The following is a 24,517-nucleotide window of genomic DNA, read 5'->3' on the forward strand; positions in this document are numbered from 1 at the left end:
TGTGTATCTCTTCCTTGTCCAATAAACATATTGGTTCATAGTAAGCGCCCATTCAACCTTTGTACAAATCTGCATTAAAAACGGTTTACACGTATAAATGTAAAAGGCACAAACTAAGCCATTACAGTCCCATTTTGATCTCAATCTACTTTGATACTAGTAAAAAAAGAAGAGTAAACCCTGGTTAATATATTATTAATACATACAAGTGAGATCAGACATAGGCCCATTACAGGATCAAACGCAATGCTCCCATGTGAAATAATATTGTTCTGCTGTAGTTTAATACGAAAAATCAATTTCAATCCTAAACCCTAATCCTCACCTCCCCATTGAAATATGCCACTTTAAGGAACTGCACAATCCAAATCAAAACATATAGCAATGACTCATTAAGAATTAAACACAAATTCGTCATTTATGAAGTTATTAAACTAAACCAATAATTAAGGATCATAAATGAATGGTGATAATGAATAACCTGATTAATGTATCCAGAAAACTCCAAATTATTATACAGTTTGTAAATAAAATATATAAATATGATAAACCACATCAAATTACATTCACAAATTACATTTTCACACAATCCAATCAACGTTCTGGAACCAACCATTTAAACCACGCAATTCAAATTCTGATTTAACTTGCCAAGTTAGGGTATTTTCCAAAAATAAGCACTCAGATGAACTTTTAAAAGTGAAGAGTTTAGCAGAAAGAAAAAATAATTTCTTTATTATGTAGGCCAAAAGAAATCTGCAGTGGTGTGCATCTCATTCGGGAAAAAAAAATGTACCGACTAGAAATTCAGAAGATAAATAATATTTTCAAAATAGTAGTAACTGTTTTCAAAATAACTTCAGTGTCAATATACGTTCAAATATTTGTACAAATATTTCTATTTGTAAATGCATTGCAAGGACCCACATGTTGATCATGTTTAAAACCTGAGAAATCATTTATGAAATTCTATAAGTACTCAGGAGAGAAAAATGGTTATGCTAATATTCAGAGCTCGGTTTCACTTAGAGGCACCACGATAAATGTTTTCTGTTGTTTTCTGAGTTTTAATAGGGACATTCATTAAAAATGTGTTTTGAAATGTCCCTATGAAAGGAAATTAAATGCGATTAAAGCAAATACCATATGCTTTGAGACTACACACTATTTCTAAGAAATACAGGAAATTCAGTTCAGAATATGCACCCAGGTGGACAAACTTACTACACTGTTGCGATTGCAAACTTAAACCCATCACGTCTCTCTGTTTCCCGATCCCATCACATGTTATTGCCTGTGCAGGAATGACCGACACACCAGCTAATCACACAGAAAGCAAAACTGAACTCCTTCTAACATTTCCTTTCCAACAAGTATCAATTTGCAATCTATTGCGGGATAGCTATTTTAACACATAGCTGTTGAATGTATTTTTTAACGATTTAGAAAGACAGGGTTGCTATTTTAATAATATCATCTGATGGAGACACTTTCTTCAAAAATCACTAACAAACCACATTAAGAGGTTTCAGTACATCAAATAGTTATCACAACAGCATCTTACCCACTATTTAACTACACTATCTTTCAAAAGGTTCACTGATGTAGTAAAAATCTGACGTATCTTGCTATGAAACCAATTTAGTGTAATATTAAGTAACCCAAGTTCTTTGAGATAATCAAAAAGGCCAGTTAACTTCTGGTAGACTAGTAATCAAAATGCCATGACATACAGTTAAAATACAAACACATTCCTGTTAAAATGCTTTTCATCAATGTTTCTTCCTTTCCTTCACCATACAAGAAGAATTAGGGAAACGTCCTTCTACAGCATGCCAGAAATTACACATCTTACAGGCTGAACAATCTATTCTTTAAGGATAGTAGAATACTTACTATAAGTGAAGACGATCCATAAAAATCTATGCTTTACAGTTACTCTCTGAAACAATAATGCTGATTGTCACAGCAGAAGTAGTATAATCCAACCACATCCAGGCCTAATAGGCAGTATGCTAGTATTTGTTCCTAGGAAATCAGAAATAAGGTACCTGCCTCACTGAAAATCCAGGCACCCTTGGAGAAAACAAACAATGGATTTTTAGGTCCTTAATTTTATTGAAATCATAAGACATCCACGCTTCAGTCGTCACAGATTTTTTTTAATCCACGTATGAGAAAAGAGCAGATTTTTTTCACAATTTACAGCAAACAGGTACTGTAACTACAAATTGAAGTTTCTATATCCAGTGTCACCAGTTCAAATCCAGCTCTGTCATCTTCAAACATTCCTCACTTGGCAGAAGTCAATATTTTTCCATCTCTCATTTTCTCCAAAAGTAGAAAATTCAGCAATTTCACATGCTCTCTAGTAAGATGCACTGGAAGAAATGTTTTAGAGCAGTAGGAAAATAACCATGCTCTCATTTCTTTTTTTGCCCTTCAGGCGTAGCCTGGGTGTCTTCGGCTTGCCCTCCTGGTTTACAGTGTTGTCACTAATAGCTGGGAGATGGAGTTAGGACAGCAGGAAGCAGCAAAAATAAATCTTGTTGCTTTAAGAACATACTTACTTTCATATTAAGATGCCACAACTTTCTCTCTACTCTTACTTCATTGCTGGGTCAGATGAAATCTTTAAGGAGGTTCCATTAAAAGTTCATATCTGTAGCATATATGAGAGAGACGCTGCAACTCCTGGTCTGAACATATTCCGAAGGAGGTCAGATTTGGTTTTAAAGCATATTCATGTCGATGAAAACTTTTTTTTTGTTGCAAAAAATGAAAATTCTCCCATTTATTTAGGTATTCCCTCTGTAATCCTCCAAGTTACTCGGCTCCCTTACAGTTTAATCAGACATACCAAAAAAAAAAATCAAATATCGTATTTCCCATATGTATAAACTGACATTGTGGAGGCTTCATTAAAGAAGTCTTTTATTTCTCTTATCACTGGTAACTGAACGTCATTTAATGTACCACCACTTTCAAACAGCCCAAGAGACTTAAAAAGCTATCTAAGTTTGAAAACCAAAAAGTTCTGAGTTTTTCTGTACCCCAGGACGGTTTTCTTTCCTGAAGCTCAAGCCGAGAAAGCAGACAAAAGAAGCTGATTTGACTGAGCCGTGCCAAGTCTTGCCTTTTTTTCTTTCCTCGGCTCTCTCGCTCGCTCTCTCTCTCGCTCGCTCGCTCCCAGCATGGCAACCTTCCCGAGCAATCTTGGCGGAGCTCCAGCCTGTGCCAGTCTGTCTGAGTTCTTGTTTTCCAAAAGATGCTCTTTGCGAATCAATTAATATATTTAAAAACAGGAAACTGTGGGTCAGTAACCAAATCTTGGCACCAACAATCGCTTCTTCTGCCAAATCGGCTTATAGATTTCATGGTTTCCTACCTTTTACAATGGATATAACATTTTTGCTCACTGATTGTGGAGCACTGGAAGCCATTCACTGTTCACAGTGATAAGAAATCTGTTCTCTGAAAATGTCCGCATGCGACACATGAACAACCTGCAGTAAATCAAGATTCTTTTGAAGGCGGGCGTATGTGCAATTTTAATAAGCACCAAATACTCCTTAAAATAATATGTTTTCCTTCTCTCCTCCCGAGAATCATGGGAAGATGCCAGGAGCAGGAGACGTATAGATTTGAATTAAGATCACATTCAAAAGTCATGCACATTTTAACTTTCTAAACTCCAGCTTGAAAGCTACCAGTTCTTATCAATGTCACCATTATTAAAAATCAGCTGAAAATTAATAAGAAATCTGATCCCAGCTAATACACAAAAAATCTTCAGCAATCTCCACACATCCGTAGATGCCAATGATGTCATCCGTTAATTAAAAAGCACAAGTTCTTGTTGCATTGACAGGAGAAATGGCTCAGCATTAACAGTTAACTTTGGTGGAAAATTTTTTTATGTGTTGCAAGACTTTAAGGATAGAAAATTATGTTTTGGAACTTCATTCAAGATATTCTAAATGACAAGAATTCATATGAGGAGAATTACAGGAATAAACTTGCTTTTATCTTCAAGCTATTTGCCAAGGCAAAATGCCAACTTTTTAAAACATAAGCATTGCATTAATGAGCAAAATAGATTAACCAGGAAAAAAAACCTTCCCTAAGTGTATAATTTTATAAGTTTATGGATACTGCTGTTTTCTTAATGAGAGGTTCAATACAGAGTCCCAGGGCTTTGGGGCTAAGTTGTTATTTGGAACTTAGTGATACAATCTTCCCAAAGGTTTGATTCAGGGATAAAGTTCACTTGGCTAAAAAAAAAAAGGCAAAATATTCTTCCCCAAACGAACACAGGAGCACACTTTGCTTCTCAGGCTAAGCCTTGGGGTTTTAAAAGTGTTACTTTAAGATCCACATTTGCCAAAGGTCTTTGGAGAGCAGAGTAACGCCCGATGAGATGGCTGGGGGGGGAACTATTTGGCAAGTTGCAAGTCATTTAATCCTTACCTGTCCTGTCCCATCTTTGCATCAGATACACCTCTGTGATATACCAAGTAAGGCAATTCAGTTGGTAAATCAATATTTCTTCCTAATAATTTTATCAACAAATTTTGTGTCCATTGCTCTCCCCACCCAAGTGTTTAGCCTACAGCCCAAGCTCTCTAGGCTTCACACCAGCGCTACGCCTCCATGGAATGTAACGGGAGCTCACACACTCGGAGCGCACGGGGATACCTGTATGCAGGCATCTAAATTTCAGGTCTGAAACCAGCACTAAATTCCACACTACAACTATTTAATCAAGAAGAAAAAAAGAAGGGGGGATACAAATTGTTCTATGTAACGACCATGAGCAGGACAACAGATCAAAAAAATTAAACCAAAACAATAAAGATCTAGCTTAAGCCTTAAGAAAAAACTTTCTAAAGATAACAACTGCTACATTCCGCAAGAGACTGTGTCATCTTACCTACTGATTTTTTTTAAAAAATACATTAATCATCTGACTTTCAGACCGATGGATAAATTAGACATCCTCCCAAGGTTCCCCTTGCCCTGTTTCCAATGACTGCAATAGATCTACCCATGTTTGTCCCAATAGCCTCCCAACTCCAGAAGAAACGTCATTAACTTTAAAATCACATTTTTGCCTCAAAATACTGCACATCCTATCATTTCAATTAGCACCTAGCATCATTATGACAGGACAACTTGTGAAAAAATACACCGATGTATATTTTTTCTATTTCTTTTCTTTGTGCACTTGACAGAAAACTCTAATATCTCAGTTTGCCTTTACTGAAAGACCATCAGGCATCAACAAGGGAACAAAAAGATCTCATAGAAATTACTGTCAGTAGAATTACCTCTGAAAGGCTATACCGCTTCAGCAGTCACTATTAGAAACTCATCTTTTAATTAGTTTTCCTTCAAAAACTGTATGTATTGACAACAGAGTATTTCAGCTATATTCCAAAAAAATATAATTCCAACCGAGATGAACAATTTTAACTATTCCTTCCTTACTCTTACTGAGTGTAAGGCAAGAAAAGCAAATACATTCCCTAGCAGCCAAATGCTTTCCTGAAAAGAGCCTTGCTAATAAGATGAAGAGCCTTATTTTCTCTCTCAATATACACTCCTCCAAATACAGTGGATCTCATTTGCAGAAATGACTACCCTCTTCCTGTCTTAAAGCATTTTTTTTCAAATGCGTAGTTTACTGTAGCTCTCCTAATTCCCTCTCTTCTCTTAAATACTCTGTAATTGCAGTTCTGCTCCACTCCACTGAAATTGCTTACACCACACTCAGTGACACCTTCCAAGATGCATCTTCATCCAATTTGAGCCGTCAAAATCTTTCAGTACAACAAATTTCTCCTCCTTTCCATAAGTAATTTTCCAGTCCAGATCAATCTAGTGCCCCACTTAACCCAATATCCTCCACATAGGAAGAAAATACAAAACTTTCTCCACACCTTGTGTTTTGTGACTTTTTTTCCCACGTTCTCTGCCTGTTTTTCACCTTACTTACAAATTAGCTTCTCCAATTACCTTTTCTCCTTATTGTCATCTGGGTCTCCCACAGTTCTGACGTCACTTACTTCTTGCATTAAGACTGTGGCCTTTTCCACGGAAGGCTGCAATCATCCAGTCTTCAAATCTCAGGTAACTTCACCCACTCTAATGACATCAGGCTCTATTAGTAACTCTATAAAGTACTTTTTGACACTAACGTTTTTCTCTCGAACATTCTCATGTCTCCAGCTATCCTCATGATATTTCTTTGATGTTATTCTCTTTCAATGCACATAATATAGAGTTGAATTCCTCATCTTTCTCTCCAAGTATTCTCCTACCCATCTGTAGTCCAAATTTGACCATCTTCACTGTTGACAGGTTTACCATTACAGAACAACATGTAGGTCTGTACTTCAAAACTATCTACATGTCCATGTTCATAGAAATCCACAAATTTATTCTTTTGCAATATCTTAGATATCACTTCGATCTTTCTTTTGTGAATTAGGAAAAAATTAATATTTATCTGTGCCTTGGTCATCACTCAATTCAAATTCTTTTTTCCATCTTTTACATATTTCACCTTGATGCCCCTACAATTTGTTAATTTAAAATTCTCCCAACAAAAGCCACCTGATGTCTTCTTATTCTGCCTTTTCTCAAAATCCCTTTATTCATATATTTTTCCATCTCAACCAAATGCACCTGTGTCTCACAAACATATATACTTGGATACCTGTCCTAGCATACCTGTCAAGTGAGCATGATTCCCCACCTCACAAGTGGAAAACTCAGGGACAGAAGTAGTAACTCATTCATTTAAGCTGTTATATTTGGAATATAATACTGAAGTCACCCACAAGACTGGCTCTCCTTCCACATCTAACCACAGCTAATTTTCTTCACTTGCAGGGAAGGCAAATCTACCAGGCAAGTTTTATGAGAAGAATCAACATGACAGAATGATGTACAGAACACAAAAACACTTATAGGCGTACATGTTCTCATGAAACACAGTAAATCCATGCCTACACACAGATAATATAAACTAAAATATTAACAAGTGTTTCACATATAAAAGGGCCTTTACCCATTGGAAAACTCACCAAGACATTTTAACCCTAAACAGCTACTTTTAAAACTTCAATGGCAGGTCTACCTCTCATTTCCCTTTTTGTCTTCCTTGACAGAATACCCAAATGCTGTGGATCACGAAAGCTGTGTAACACTTCATCCTCACCACCTGAGATGAGAATATTGCTCAAAAGCAGCGTGTGCACGATATTCCCCAAAACATTTTATTCTTGAGAATAAACACATTTTTAACATGGCATGTTTGTCCTCTCAGGGCTAACTCTATTAGCCTTTCTGCTATCCCACTCCTGTTATCATTTCTGGGCATTCCCATTAGAGATAAGTGAAGCCAGTTCCTCTGAGAACAAGCCAGAGGTTTTTTAGGAGCCTAACTTTGGAGCCAGAGACTTTGTTGATTTATTATTAAAGGGTGAAAGTACATTACATGACAGAAAAAAGGCTACTTTTACCTGGGCTGTTCTTACGGAGAGATGATGACAATGAATTGCCTAATGACTCTCCACTTTTCTGTTTTTCATGTATTATTAAATGGCCAAACACTGGTGAAGCTCTAAGAATCCATAAGTGAGTGAATGAAGATATGACAGAGACCAATATAAAAGGAGAATGATGGGGCTTTGGGCGACCAGGTCTAGTGGCAGGTGTCCCTGCCCATGGCAGGGGCTTTGGAACTAGATGATTTTTAAGGTCCCTTCCAACCTAAACCATTCTATGATTTTATGATTCTAAACATGGTTGAAAAAGTAAAAAAAAAAAAAAAGAATATTGCAGCCACATAGAAGAAGCATAAGAAGATATCAACAGCTGAAGTAGACATTCCCAGATTCAAACATAAAAATGGGAAAAATATACAAAAAAAGCAAGAATAAAGGCCTATAACTGTATGAACAATCTGAACATGAGGGACTAGATCTGCCAGGACCTTCAGTGTGCACCTCAAGTCGCACAGACTCCCAGGGTGACCGACCAATAAACTGATGAGACATCCCTAGCAAGGACCACCTATGACAGCTCGTTTTGCATAGGTGTGTATGTACCCAATTAACTCTGCTACAGGACGGACTGTCTTTTCCTTGGCAGCTGACCACCTACCACCTTCATTTATCAGTTATCATTTATCATTTTGACAACATAATGTATGCACAACTGTGGCCTTTTCCGTAGGAGGCTGCAATAGTCGAGCGATGCTGTGGAAAAGCATTAGCACCAGAAAGGGATTGTTCCAGTTGAATCCAGCTGAAAATCAAATCTGCATGCCTGAACTATGCCGCAGTGCGGTGGGTTTAGGGCTGGCACACTGTCACACCGTTGAGTGGAATTCTCCGGCTTTGCAAAGCAAACAAATTCCAAGTCCAAGCTCTATGGGAAGCTATCAACAACTTCCTAAATATTCCACCATGGGAATATACTTCAACTGCTCATCATCTGCTGGCACGACGCCCCAATCTGAAATGGCAAAATAATGAGTCAGTGTTCACTACATGTGTTCCTCAGGTTTTTTTGAGGACCTGCTTTTTTTTTCTGCGCATATCAAACAGAATTTGCATTCATAGGTTAAAATGTTTTCCCATTCTCTTCGTCCAGTACCACCCTGAACACCTTAGATACATGCACTATATATATAAAGTGCCACATGGAAGTTTAAACACCATTTGTAGCCTTAACTGCTTATAATTTCCTTTTAGATCTCAGGAGAAAAACAGATACTCACAAAAATCAAAATGTTAGGAACCCATCTTCACAAGCATTTGTGACTGTCATTTAGAAAAGCGATTACAGGGTGCAACATGAAAAATATATGCCTAGCACTTTAGGCAGAAGTAGTTACTCATAATGGAATCCACTTACAGTTAACTTGGGAAGAGTGAAAATAGACTTGTAATGAAGTGGGTAAAAACTCTCAAATATCTTCAGTGATTATATAAAAGGATGCTTTGAATAAACAGACAACTAGGAAAGATAATTTATACAAAATATGTTCAGGTTACCCTCTCATAATTGTCAGTCCATGCGTGAGGAATAAGAACATATTCTTTGTTATGCACTAAGCAGGGGCTTTATTGTAAAATTCAGGTACAAAGTGCTTTATTTTGTCCTCCATGTTCTCTTCAACAATTAAATTTTCACAAATTAAATATTTTAAATGGTTCTACAGAGATTAACGTCTCAGAATTCCTCATCTGCATCCAGTCATCAGCCCAGAGAGAACAATTTTTTACTAATTTTTCAATTCCATTATAATTAATAAAACTACAGTGACATATTTTTACAACAGTAGTACCCAGGAACATCTGTGCACAGATATCCACAAATAAAGGATACAGATTTGATGCTTTATTTTTTTCTCTCTCACTCAAAAAGCTTTTAATGGTTGTAAATTAAATCAAACACTGAGTAGGTCTTAATTGGTGTGCGAAATGCTCAACACAAGGATGACTCCTTAATGAGGACTTAAGTAGAAATTTAGTCATTTAAATGCAAGAGGGCAAGTTTGAAAGACTGCACTTCTGCACCACCAAAGACTGGAGAGGCACCTAAGTCCTGCTGATGGCTACTTTGTGACCACAGGTCCCATCCTCGGGATGTGCGTCAACAGCCCAGGCACAGCCACACCATACTCGTACACTCTGAAAAAGGACAGCTGCGTCAAACTGTCAACTGGGAACAGTCCACGATTTGTGCTAACTCCTGAACCATGTCTAGGAATTTCAAGAGGAATCGCCTGGTTGACCAGGGCAAAGGCAGAACCAGGATCTCTCTAACAATTTCAGAGAGACGATCTGAGTCATCTGCAGAGCCAGAGCCCTGATACAGTTCCATTCACTGGCACAGAAACAGCCTGCAATCACAGAATCACAGAATGGCAGGGGCTGGAAGGGACTTTCAGAGATCATCTAGTCCAACCCCCCTGCCAAAGCAGGGTTACCCAGAGCAGGTTGGACAGGATCACATCCAGATGGGTTTTGAATATCTCCAGAAAAGGGGACTCCACAACCTCTCTGGGCAGCCTGTTCCAGTGCTCTATTTTTCCTTATGCTGGGTTCTCAGCATTAGAGTCTGAATCCATCTTTTTCCAAGTGGGATGGTATCCTGCTCCAGTAAAAGACGAATGAGGAATGTCAGAAAAAGAAAGGCCTCTGGAGAAACATCAACATCATCCAGATTATGCCTCAACGAAAGTAGACAAGCCAGCGCTGCCATTAACAAGAAACAACCTGTGCTTCCCTTTTGAGAGCAAGGGTGCAATACTGAAACATTTCTCCTACCCAACGGCCAGAGTTGGCTACGGTTTGTGGAAAACATCTACCATCCCCACAATGGTACTTGAGCGTTTTCTGATTACGGAGCAGTAGCCCAGGATGTGGCATGCTTTTGCTGGTAATCTTCAGGCTTTCTATGAGCACTTCCATTGTCTAATCAGAACAAGCACCCTTTGCATGACACTTCTACTTTCTCACTGGGTTCCTAGCAGAAGTTATCAGCCAGTGTCTCAGGCACCAAATCTCTACTCCCAAACAGAGCGTATGTCCTCGAGATGAGAGCCTTCTGCCTCTGGTGTCTTTGGGACACCAAAAAAACTAGTTCCCGATAAGAGTTCTGCTTCTCAACCATTCCTGAAATTTGGGAAGTCCTTAAAATATCTTTGGAGGCTCCTGGAAAGTCAAATGCCTGAAAAATCAAGCCAAACTACAGTAAAAATACAGATATAACCTACTTGGCCACATTTCTCAACAGAAAACAAGATCCTATGTTCAAAACTAAGACCAAAATAATCTCTTCACCCAGGTGGATGAAATACCACTAACTCCAATTTTACATATCTGCAACAGGAATTAACTATGAGAAATACAGAAGAAACTGCAATAAACATCATTATATATTGCACAGGTTTTCATCTTATTTGAACTAAGGACTTATTTATGTGTATTATTTTAATTGTACTAGAAATTTAAATGCAAGTTTCACATGTATCATCAAAATTTGCAAGTAACAAAATAAGAGCAATATACAGGTTTATCCATACACTGAAATTCTACATATAATAAATAAAATATTAGCATGCAGAGATAAAGCAATGCCTATCATGCAACAAAATACAAGCCAAATAATTAAATGATCGCAAAGTAAAAATAATAAAAATTACATAAAACTGAAGCTAAGGCAACATACACCACTGTAATTTGAAGGTATAAATTTGACAGGAAAACGTTAATTAAACCACCAAAGCTTTTTAATCCGAAAAAATTCAAAGTAAATACTACACATCAAAGAAACACAAAAGGACTAAGACACAGAGGTTAATAGCTAAAACAGTCAAGCAACCTTAAAACTGCCTTACAGTAACCTAATATAAGATCTATTCTGCACTTATCTTCTTTCAAATCAATTAAAGTATGTGGAGTTTTACTATTGTACTTCCTCAGGGTTCTGAGGGAACTAAAGCTGCTGCGCTTCTACACTTCCATATGTGAACAACTTAACTCTCATTTAGCATAATCTGACTTTGGAAATTCTTTTCTTTATTGTCATGGTATACGAACATTAACCAGGAAAATCAAAGAAAAAGAGTTAAAAAAAAAAAAGAGAGAGCTTTTGACTGAGGGCAACCAGAATAACTCTTTGGGCAAGAAAAAAAATTTTAAGGCTTTCCACTGAATACCAACTACAGGGATGGGTCATTAAATAACATTATTCCCTCAATTAATTTTGGTTGTGCTGTGCTGGGAAAAAACAGAGAAGATAAAAATGATTCACACAAACAAAATTTTTAACATATCAGAGCATCTCTTTGTGGTAGCTGCAGTTTTTTACTCTGAAGTAAATGTAACATAGCTTACCTTTCAAGGAAACCAAGACAGATTACTTTGTGTTCACTGCACAACAAAGGCATCCATGTAGGCAGTTACCTGGACTAGTTATTATGCTATAAATCCACACCTGGCTTACACTGAGCTAATCTGTCCACGTAACCATAATGTAAATCATAATCATGTCCAGTTTGAATGAGTCTCCATAGCAGTTACCCTTTAAGAATATAGCAGAGCTCTACCATGCTGAAAAGTATGATTATGATATATTTTTTCAAAAGTAACCTATGTTATGAAATGAGATTAAAACAGCTTTGCTCTTTAACAGAACACAGGAGAAGGCAGCAGGGAACACTCCCTCTCCTCTCATCAAGGAAATAAAAGAAAACATAGAGATGGTAAATGTCTATGTAGACACAAAAAAAGATAAGGGTAATAAATAATAGGGACAAAATTAAAAGAACATTATAAATACTCAAAGCAGTTAACTCCTGGAAAACCCTTCCAAATGGAAGACTGGGACAGACGTATCGATGATTTAACCAACATCAAACAACTACTTAATTGAAATACAAGTCAATGGGCCCACGGAAGATTGTGCACTATCTGTCTAGGGCCACAAAAACAATCAGAGGGCTGGAACACCTCTGCTGCTGAGAGAGTTGGGGTTGTTCAGCCTGGAGAAGAGAAGGTTCCAGGGAGACCTTATTGCGACCTTTCAGTACTTAAAGGGGGCCTACAGGAAAGATGAGGACAAACTTTTTAACAGGGCCTGCTGCTATAGGACAAGGGGTAATGGCAAACTAAAAGAGGGGAAATTCAGACTAGGTAGAAGGAAGAAATTTTTTACAGAGTGGTGAAACCCTGGCCCGCGTTGCCCAGAGAGGTGGTGGATGCCCTATCCCAGGAAACATTGTGGGTCAGGTTGTACGGGGCTCTGAGCAACCTGATCTGGTTGAAGATGTCTCTGCTCATGGCAGGGGGTTGGACTAGATGGCCTTTAAGGGTCCCTTCCCACCCAAACCATTCTATGATTTTACGGTTGCCTCAGACAGCAAAGACAGGATTCAAGTCATCACACTTTAGCTGGTTATAGTACAGGTGCCTCCACCTGAGCTGGTCACCGGAGACTCCCCTTGCAGGCAGTGGAAGAAAGAGGCACTTGTGGGGCACTATTCACCTGGTTTAAATGTCTTTTGAAATTAATTATGTGATGAATTAAACATGCAAGTGTTTACCTATTTTACCTGTTTTACCTATAAAAGTGTAACTTTATTACTGTAGCAGTACTTGCAATGCGTACAGTCCTTTCCAATACTCTGTCTCTGCTCTGTACCTGGTACAAGGTAAAGCCAAAACAAGGTTTTTTCCCCCATACTCTCCTATCTGGTTTGGAAAGAAAAGGAACAATGATCAATCTAATCCCATGTCTCTAACTGTGATATACGTTAACCAAATAAGTGTTACAGAGGCACATGTGTGATGCAGGGCACCACCTGATTTACTACACGGTATTTTAGCATTGCCTACTTGCATGTGAATAGCTGCAACAGCCTATCCTTCAAAACCAACTTGGTCTTCCCCATAAGCATATATGCTAACTTTATGCTAGTGTGGCTATGAAGAAGTCAATCAAAAATCATATTGAAAAAGAACATTTGTTCATTCAAGTTACACAGACACAACTAAAGACACAGCTGGTGCCACAGATCTTGAGCATCCACGCACAAAAGGCTTTTCAATAGTAGCATGGAGACCAAGTGAAGAAAGTGAGATGTTTCTCTCAACCTTCTTATTTTCTGACTCAAAAATCACAAAATTACCTAAATGGCAGGTCTATGTCATTCATGCAAAAATTGCACTAAAGATAAATGGACACAATTAGCCAAAGAAGTCAAATGTATCCCAGGATTCACACAAAATAATATAAAATATTCTGTAGTGAAAAAAATAACCTGTGTAAATATAACCCTTGTGTTTAATTCTCATAACTGACAGGTTTATTTAACAACACAAATTTGGCAAATCCAGACATTACATCCCTTTTCAAAACCACAGCAATGAGAAGCTATTGAATCCTGTGTACCATGCCGCTACCTTTTACTAGAAATAATTATCCTTTTTTATTACACAACTTTGAATGATTCCTCAGAGCAGCATCCACACATAATCCTCTGAATAAAGAACCTCTGGATTCATTTTTCATTTCGGAGAGGGAAATTACGGTATCAGCAAGAGAAGTCTCTCCTTCAAGCCTTATTTGCATTCAAGAGGCTGCCAGTTGGGGAAAGTTTCTCCCCATTTAAGCAATTCTGTTTCCCAGCAACCCGCGCTGTTGCCAGGAGAAACCCCGGGGAGAGCTTCCTCCGCACCCGCCCCGCCGCAGTCCTGGGGGTACAGCTTTGTGCGGCGCTGCTTCATGCCAGCGCACACACCCGACTGTGAGCCGCATGCTAAGTAGCCCGCCAGGAACTCCAGGGACTCCAACAAGAGATTTTATTTCCTTTTTTTTTTGTTTTGGAGAGGGCTTAGTGATGAATGACGTAGCCCTTTTCATTGCAATGTAGTCAGAGGTGACAAGGCAGCACAGGGTTTTTTCATCAGGGTGGTGTTACCTTGGGAGCAGCATTTGACGGCTGGATGTACAGCTCTGTAAACATATTTCCTGTACGCGTTTAATCTATCGAGCATCATGTGTGCATGCTAACTTCCTTGTTGTTGTTGTTTTCCAGCTGCCAATAGCAAAAAAGCACACACACACAACAAAAAAATACCCTTAGATTGACTTAACCCTTGCTTTTCCTTGCAACACCTTCCAAAATGTAAACATAATGGGTGGTTAAAAAGTAATTCCTGTTTTTCCAATGACAGTACAATATTTATAGTTGTACACTTGGCTCGGAAACAAGCTGTTTAGTGTTTCAATACAAATACCTGACAAGGAGCAAAAAAAAAAAGAGAAAGAAAAGGCCATGACATGTTATTACAGACAGGATTTCCAAGAAAATTCATCTCACACCTGCCTGTAAAGATATTGTAGGCACAGATTTCACAAGTTGTCTTTCAGATAATGCACAATTACTGGGGGTGACGTGCTTCCATAAAGAAACATACTGTTCTACATCGTTTATGATTTGAATCTCAGCATACGCAGTGCAATTGTAATGAAATTTAATAATTTATAGAAATTGATGGCTTGAGTGTATTTGAGGCAAAGATCGTCTCTTAGAATGAAGAAATAAGTAATTAACTCTTATGAATTAGAAAGGTAAATTGAAATTTGAGAAATGCTAAACCACATATGACATTGTTACTCAACATGCTCCTGAACTCTACTTCAGTGGAAGTCAGACTTCACATTTTTTGGCCCATATTCCACATAAACTTCAGTAAAAATGGGAAACTAGTTAATTCTTTATGTAAAACACTGTATCAGGTACATAAAGTGGTGGAAACTTTAAATTAATCCTTCTAAACCTTAAGATAAACTGTATTCCCTTTGTAGGCTTTGTTCTGTGTCGTAATCTCACTCAAGAATGTCTATTTTAGACCTACAATATAGTGATATTCATTTTTTGTCTGAAAAAAAGTTTTATATTTGCCCATGATTAACAGAATTTTTAATCATTAAAGGAAAAAATATCTAATATTTTTCATTTTATTCCTTATGTTCTACTGAAAAAATAGCTTACATTTTTGTTTGCAATTCTATTGCAAAATCTTGTACCTTGCACAATTCGACAAACTGTCAGCATATCAGGGAAAAATCTGTTTAAAACTTCTCAACCTAACACTGCATACATATTTGGGCACAGAATAAGCATAAGGTACCAGATTTTTTCCCTAATTCTGCACAGGACAAAGAGACTACAAAAACATGGAGATTTCCATGACATACTAATTCCGAAGTATCAAGGGATCAAGTTGTCCCATTCAGCAGTTCTCTATTTTTCCATTTGCCCCTGGCAGGAAAGTACTGATGATTTAAATAAGTTACCCAATGATCACAGCCCAGCGATATCTAGTAGGCTTTGTCAGTGCAATGCCCCTGTATCATTACAAGTCAGCACAATTTAAAATTAATGATGACACAGATTCACCAGCTGCTGAGAAAATTACTGGATGATCTCATGCCCATGCTCATAAGGATCAAAATCCACCAGGAAGTCTTTGTACCAGGCCATGAACATAGATAAGAAAAGTTACGGTCTTTTAGCACCTTTCCATGTGTCCATGGCCACAAACGCAGTCCAGCCAGACACCTCCTCTAAGGGCAGGGCATGAGACAAACGAGAATACCAGATGACAGACCACTAGTTTGACCACAATAATTTCTCTTCACTGTTTTAAGAATGGTAAAAAAAAAATAAGCATGGACAGAAATTCCACTACAACAACCAGGCTTGTTTGCAAAACAACTTAAAGGGTTAATTTTGCTTCTGAATATTCATTGTGTTTGTAAATTATTAAGCTTCAAAAAATGCCCAACTAAATGCAACATTAGAAATCAACTAAACAACTCCTAAAGGGACATAGGATACCTCAAATTGTCTCATTTAAAAATCTCTTGTGAAACAAACTCCCTGTAAGAATATAAGGTATACTGTTCTTCATGCATATACAGTCAACTGGGGTGGAATCCAACCTGTCTATATCCTGTGAAAAGCAAGTGCTACTTCAGCAGGCAGGGGACAGAACAGGAAGAGTGAAGTAGTTCCCATAAAATACCTGTGCATAAATTGAATGGGAAGAAGCGTGTCTCTGAAAGAAGAGCAAGTGAACCCTGTTATAAAACTCTGCCACATTCTCTAGGAACTTTAGTAAAAACTGACATACCTCCACTCAGCCTGGGGAAACCTGGAACACATTTCAGAAGTGTATTCTAACCACTTGGATTCAGAGTATCCCACAAGACTGACAGTGTGCCCCACTCTGCAATGGGTCAGACTGTTATACATGCAGAAATGTAAAAGTAGTGTGGCCAAAAACAGAGATGACTTAAGGGTCTGGCTCCAGCCTCCCGCAGCCTTAAAGAAGTACCATCATCCCAGGCATGTTTTGGCTGGTTATCTTGATATATCTGCTTACGATGTCATTGCAGCCTCCCAACAGAGGAGGATCATCAAGATCCTAACGGAATTCTGTAACTGCTGGAGTATCCCAGAAAAGATGGACACTGCTGATACCACCACAACTACAGCTACAAGGATTTATGGAGTCACAGCACACCTGAAGTTGGAAGGGACCTCTGGAGATAACCTAGTCCAACTCCTCTGCTGAGAGCCAGGTCAGCTAGAGCAGGTTGTTCACGACCGTGTCCTGTCAGGTTTTGACTGTCTCCATGGATAGAGAAGCTACAACTTCTCTGGGCACCTGGTTCCACTGTTCTACCAAACTCAGAGAAGAAAAAGTTTTCTTTTTATGTTGAAATGTAATTTCCTGCACTTCAGTTTGTGCCTGTTGCCCCTTGTCTATGCTTGGGGCACCACTGAGAAGAGTCTGTCTCCATCCCCTGTACTCCTTCCCATCAGTTATTTATACACACTGATAAGATCCCCCTGTGCACCATGTCCCAGCTTAACTGAATTTAGGCAGAGAGACCCCTTCACTGAGAGATCACGTATTTGTTTTAACGTTACCAAGGCAACTAAAGCTGAAATATACCTGCTACATCTGAAGACAATAATAATAAAAGAACGAGGGTGAGACTAGAAACCTATCGAAATCTCAATTTCCTACGCTAACTAGCCACATTGATCTCCAGGTGTCTCAGCAAAAACATTCAGTGCAACTTCTTCTGGAATTCAGTATGTCAAGTTAAACTAGTAATTCCACACAGAACTGAAATTCACTGTTGTACAAATTTAATGTAAAACATACAGACTTGGAATTAAATCAAATAGTCAAAGCAAATGCAGATCAATTCGTAAGGTTAAAAATAGAATCAGACACTATTAAAATGACTTGAAAAGCTCTTAGGTATGCAGTAGTCAGTCATTTAAACACAAAGCTCCCAGTGAAACACTTTAACCCAAAATGTTAGTTATCCTTCGATACACAAACAGGAAAATATTGAGCAGGAACAAGACTGCAGTTGACACTAACACTATCACTAGTAAAATTCTGTGTCTACTTCCAATATCCATAACTCAAGGAAGACCTTAAGTAATTCATGACAGTTTAAGGAAAAGAAACAAAAATTAACAAATGATTGAAAATGTGCCTTATGCTGACAGAATAAAAATTCACTTCACTTCGTTTATGTCTTGGCTTTTTTTAAAAAATAGGCTAACCAGCAATTTAATTATGATCTAAACATATTTCATGAAAACCAGAAAACACATACTACATGAAGAAAACTGCACCAAGCTGCAATGGCTGGAAGTTGAAACATAACAAAGGGATTCAAAATATGCACTTTTTTAATGGAGAGAGTTGTGAAACATTGGAACAATTCATGAAATTTTGCAGTGGATCCTCTGTCAAATGACATTTTTAATCAATGTTTCTTTAAAGAGCATGCTCTGATTCAAGCAAGAATTAATTCATGGAAATGCTGTGCTCTTTTTTATATGGAAGGTCAGACTAAAGTTCACCATGACCTCCTCCATATTTGTAATTATTGCTCTATTAATCTATAAAGCTTAGAGGCTTAATAGGTTTAAACAATCGTAAGACCATCTACCCATGAGCTGTACCTTTACGGCCTCAAAAAAGTTAACCCCCTAGAGATGTGTATGTTACTATGCAAGTACCTCTGCTAGGAACACAGCTGAGGCCACAGAGAGAGAAGATATTTCCTGACAGCACTTATTGGGACCAGTGGGACAAAATATTATTTTAATTTAGTAGACCCTCCTATCTCAGGCCATCTAGCAGAAAAAAATAGAGTGTGTGTGTACGTATATATGTTATTATACAATGTCTAGCACAGGAGGTTCCCTCTACATTATTAGGGCTCCTTGAGTAGTGTTCCTATCACTACCATAAAATAAAATAGTCAATTAAATAGTGTAAGCAATATATACTTGCATACTCATAAAACACAGCCATGTTTCAGCAGTAATGTAACTAAAATTAATTCTGAAAACTACTTATACTAGAAAGGTAGAAGCAATAAATAATATGTGATTTTACTATAAAGGACAAGATCGTATTGCACCATTATACAGAAATCATATGAAAGGAATAATTTTCAAAAATGAATGCAGCAGCTCTACTGCAAGGAAACAAAACAGCACAACAAACTCTAATTCCCAAATTATGAAATTTTCTTGAAGATCACATAAATCCAACTTGATTACAAAAAGAGTAAAGAAAGCTTACTAATGTCTGTATTGTTTTCAGCTCACAGTATGGTATCTTATCCCCGTTTAACTGACTTCTACAAACAGAACCCTTTGTACCACAAACCAACTACTTCCAGTCACTTCATAGAAATCTGTATAATATACAAGGTTTAACTGCATAATTTTCTTAGACTCAGATCCTAAATTACAGTAAAACAAAAAAAAAGTTATGCCAACAAGGTCAAGTCTCACATAATCCTGTGGTCAGCAAGTTACAAAGGAACAGAAATGCAATTTAGCTTTCCACAAGACTAGATTAAATGCAACGTCCAAGCAGAAGTCGTCACTCGGCTGTCTTTTCCTCTCTTTTGGACTGCAGCAGAGGGAGCAGTCTGAGCTGGTCTCTGTACTCACATGGTTTGTGAAGGGCGATCAAGAAACCTCATCATGAGAGGTTCCCTGCCAAACAACAAATCTCACTGAGGGGCAGAGCACATTCATGCCCACCTCACATTCGGAAAGCATCAGGAACTTGGAGCGCTGGGACCAGGATGTGCAAGCAGATTGCAATGCAATTAACACAATGTGCAGGAGGCACAAAGAGAGCCCAGAAATGCCACTCACAGAAGAAAACCCTCAGCTGCTTGGTACTTCAGCAACCTCCCTCTGGACTGAACTCCTAGGAGTGGTCTCAGGCTGTGGGGACAGACTGGTGTTCCTCCATGGGGGTTGCAGCAGTGGCAGCTGCCTCACCTTTGAGAGCTGAGCTCTGGCAGACCTCGTGACTGCAGCGCAAGGAAGGAGCTGCAAGAAGATGTGAGCCCATTATATCGCATCAGGGATGAGAAGTACGAGATAACAGGATCTTCAAAGAAACGACACAGACATGAAGCTAAGTGCTCTGCAGCTCTTCATTGAGGAATGAGTTTCAGGGCTGGCAGAAAGGTCTGGCAGATGGTTTCCTCAAGTGTCTGCACACTAAAGCAGAGTTTGGTTCACAAAGAAGACTCAGAGGTCCATGTGTGGCCACAGACCTATGATGTGATAAGAATCAGAGACCTGGCACAGCACACACAACTTAAGCAGTGTCATGGATGGGCACAGGGTATGTAGTAAGGATTAGCACAGAGTAGGATGGGGAGCTGCACTCTACTGAAACAAACTCCTTGATAGCACGGAGCTCCAGTGTGAAACTGAATTCATGTCTGCTGGGAGTCTCCGAGTCAAGGTCAGAGGGGAAACACTGGAGGTGGTGTGGTTTGGAGTCAGAGCACCTGACCAAGACGAGGTGAGCAGATGAGGCTTTCCACAAAGAGCTAGCAGAAGTCTCCCGACCACTAGCTCTGCTCCTCCTGGGAGATTTCAGTTCCCAGACGTCTGCTGGGAGGGTAACATCAAATTGTGCAAGCAATTCAGGAAGCTGCACTAGTGACAATTTCATACGAAAAAGTGCCAGAGGGACCAACCAGAGGTAATGGTTGGTTGTTGAGTGGCTGTTCAGAAGCAGGGAAGAACTGGTGGCATTGCAGCAGCAGATGGCAGAGAGCTACAGTGACCACAAGATGACAGAGTTCAGGACCCAAAGGAAGGCTAGAAAGGTAAACAGGAGATTCATCATTTTGTACTTTCAGAGCTCAGAATTTGGCTTGTTTAGAGAATTGCTAGGTAGAAGTCCCTGAGAGTCTGTCAAAGGGAGAAAGTGCCCTTCAGGGACGTCTGAATTTTGATGAAAACTTTCTAAGAGAACTAAGGAAAAAAATACCATGCAGAAAAACTGGAAACTTCATCAGAAACACAGAACTGCTTAATGAACTAAAATGCAAAGAGAGAGCATACAAGAAGGAGAAACAGTAACAAGCAACGAAGGAAGCACACAAAATCATTGCCTAGGCATTTAGGCACAAAATCAGAAAGGCCAAAGCTGGAGTTAACACTAGCTAGGGAGGTAAACAGTAATCAGAAATTATTCCACAAAAATTACAAGAGTAAAAAGAAGCTCATAGAAAATCTGGGTGCATTGATGAATACAGAATACAGCCTAGAAGTAGTACAGAAAAGACTAAGGTATTCAAAACCTCTTTTGCCTAAGTCCTCAGAAACTTCTCCAAAACCTCTGCATGCACTGGTACAGTCAGAAAGAAAAGCAGCAAACAATGTGAGGAAAAATGGGTTATGACTACTTAGATTAGCTAAATGTGTTCAAAACCAAGGAGCCACATGGAGTTTTTCCAGAGCTGGGATGCAAGCTTGCTGGTGTGACGATCAGAACACTACGACAGATCTAGATATAATGACATCTAGAAAAATCACAGTGATTGGGGGAGATCTCTGATGATGAGATATGGGTTACAGTAACAGCTATTTTTAATGAAGGCAAAAAGAGGATTGAGGAGCTGTAGGATGCTCAGCCTCGGCTCAGTCCCAGGGAAGATCATGGCGTATGTCCTCTTAGAAGTTATTTCCAAACACAAAGAGAACCAGAATGTAATCAGGAATAGTCAACACATTTACCAAAGGCAAATGACGCTCGACTGGCTGGGTTGCCTTTTACAATGAAATCATTGGCTATGCAGATGAGGGCAAAGCAGTGGATGTAATACATGTTGACTTTAGCAGGGCTTCTGACACCATCTCTTACAGCATTTGCATTTGGAAGCTGAGAAAATACTGGCTGAAGAGAGGGCTCCTAGGCACTAGACATGTCAAAAATTGGCAGGACCACCAGACTCACACAGCAGCGATCAATATCTTGATGTCTAGTGTGTAGCAGGTTACCCCAGGGGCTGATGCTGGGGCCAGTATCATTCAATACCTTAAACAATAACATGAATGATGCGACAGAAAACACGCTCAGCAAATTTGAGGGCAATGCTAAACAGAGAGTGAGAGTGGGCATGCCAAACAGTTGAGGTTCAGTGCAATGAGACCTTGAAAAATTTCAGGTCTGTGCCAACAGAAACTTCACGAAGGTCAACAAGGAGAAGTGCAAGTTCTGCACCAATGCAAAATAACCTCAGCCCTGCTGGAAAGGACTTATGATGTACATTGGTTGTACAACAGCACAAAATTATTCTATCTATGGAGTTATAGAGCATAAAATGGGCCTACTGTATCTTCTGTACAGGCTTTTATCAAAAAGCAACATGAAGGTGCCACTTTAATCTATGCAATGTGCTACTCTTGGTATCAACTCTAGAGTTGATACCCCATCTCCGCACCCCTCCTTTGAGTCCACCTTCTCCACATCTGACATAATATTCTTCCTGCTACCATTAATTTCACCGCTACCTTCTTGCTACCTGCAGCATTTTACCAAGTATCTATACAACATAAGATTTTACTATGCTCTCAGACACTTCTTTAACTTGGCTCACGCCATCATCCATTTATTATTCTCCCACCAGCACTTACATACTTTATGTGTTTAAGTATTTTTTAATATTTTCTCTAATGTCACCTTATAATTGAAGCTTTAACCCCGGTCTTTTTATTCTGAACATTGAAACCAGTTGATCTACTTCAGCTGTGAGCTATCATTTGCAAGGATTTGGGTGGCCTCATGTCCTCTGTTAGTCAGCAAACTGCAGCAAGAAAAGGCTCTTTTGTGCACTGTCCCAGTTCAGGAGAATCAGTGACAGTGTTAGTATTTGTTTATCTCATTTTAGATTGTTCTCCTGAGAAACAAGGAGGACAAAATGATGTGATTTGTACTTCCTCTGTACTCTAATAATTTTTTAGCCTACCATTTCAGTCAAGTTTGGCAGGTATGTAGGAGCCTCAAAGACGTTCTATTACTAGGAGAGCTGACAGAAGGCAAAATTGCGTGCTTAATTCTAGGTTGCTACTTTACTTACCTGACAGCACACATCTACTCAAAATGAAAGGAGTTCTGGAGGAATTATTGTTTAAACTTAAAAACACTTTGCAAACATTGGTGTTAGAACATACACATCGTGCTTAGGTATTATTCTTGGGGTTGTTCAGCCTGGGGAAAAGAAGGATCATGGGATACTTTATTGCAGCCTTTCAGTACTTAAAGAGGACGTACAGGAAAGCTGAGGACAAACTTTTTAGCAGGGCCTGCTGCACCAGACAAGGGGTAATGGCCTTAAGGTAAAAGATGGAAGATTCAGACTAGATAGAAGGAAGACATTTTTTACAGTGAGGGTGGTGAGACACTGTCCCAGGTTGCTCAGAAAGGTGGTGGATGCCCCATCCCTGGAGGTGTTAAAAGCCAGGCTGGATGAGACTTTGAGCAACCTGGTCTAGTGGGAGGTGTCCCTGCCCATGGCAGGGGGGTTGGAACTAGATGATCTTTAAAGGTCCCTTCCCACCCAAACCATTCTATGATTCTATGATTCCAGCTCAGGTTGGACAGGGCTCTGAGCAACCCTATCTAGTTAAAGATATCCCTGTTCAGGGAAGAGAGGGTTGGACTAGATGCCCTTTAAAGGTCCCTTCCCACCCAAACCATTCTATGATTATTTAACAGAAAACATAACCGTTAGGGAAATATGTTTAAAACCCTGAATAGGATTACTGTGTCCCTCAGTAAAAATGAAACCGAAAACTCTTATGTGGCCAAGAGAAATGTGCTTGTTGGATGCTCCAGCGATCGATTAATTCCTATCCTTACGACGAGAGCGCACAAGAAACGTCATTCTGCAGCTACACGACGACCCAAGCGCGCTCCCAAGGCAGCATTCAGGCTCTATGCCGAAGTCCACCCCCCTGACAGAAACTGCCGCTATGTTACACCCCCATCGGCCCACCGCCGCGCATGCGCATACCGCGCCCGCCCGCCCCGCGCATGCGCGGCCTGAGGGACCGGCGCCGCCTCTCTCGCTTCACCCCCCCCTGCTCCGCCGCCACCGACCGGGGCGGGCCGCGGGTCTGAGTGAGGGGATGGCGGGGGGTGGGCAACCGGGAGGGCTGGTCCCTACCTGCCACCGGGATGCGCTGGCTCCTGCCGGGGAGCGCTTCTTCTTTCTGCGGCAGCCGGGAGGCCGAGTCGCCCATCCTGAAGGTGGAGCTGAAGAGCGGGCGGAGGAGGCGCCGCGCCGCTGCCGGCATCGCCCCTGAGGAGACGGGGCGGGGGGGGGTGGGGAGTGAGCGGCCCGGCGCGCGCGGGCCGTTGGGACGGGCGGGAGCGGCGACGGGGGGCGGGCGCGCCGCCACGCCGACTGCCCCCGCTTCGGTGCGGTGTGGGGCGATGGAGGCGGGAAACCGGTGTCTGTGTGACCGTGGTGGGCATGGAACCGCCGGTATCGGTACAGGCCGGGGGGCGAGAGCAGCCCTGAGGGGAAGGACTTGGGGATGTTGGTGGGTGAGAAGCTCCAC

General features: G+C 39.9%; 1 protein-coding gene across 1 annotated transcript in view; it reads right to left on the reverse strand.

The window, feature by feature from the left end:
- MSRA (methionine sulfoxide reductase A) overlaps nucleotides 1-24,266 on the reverse strand; it is a 313,580-nt gene extending 289,314 nt beyond the window's left edge. The window contains exon 1 of the mRNA XM_054196583.1: nucleotides 24,121-24,266. Within this exon, the coding sequence (XP_054052558.1) occupies nucleotides 24,121-24,250 (130 nt within the window). The 5' untranslated portion in view covers nucleotides 24,251-24,266. The remainder of the gene's footprint in view (nucleotides 1-24,120) is intronic.
- Nucleotides 24,267-24,517: the final 251 nt, after the last annotated feature.

The sequence above is a fragment of the Rissa tridactyla genome, chromosome 3 (genome assembly GCF_028500815.1).
Source record: "Rissa tridactyla isolate bRisTri1 chromosome 3, bRisTri1.patW.cur.20221130, whole genome shotgun sequence".
NCBI lineage: Eukaryota > Metazoa > Chordata > Aves > Charadriiformes > Laridae > Rissa > Rissa tridactyla.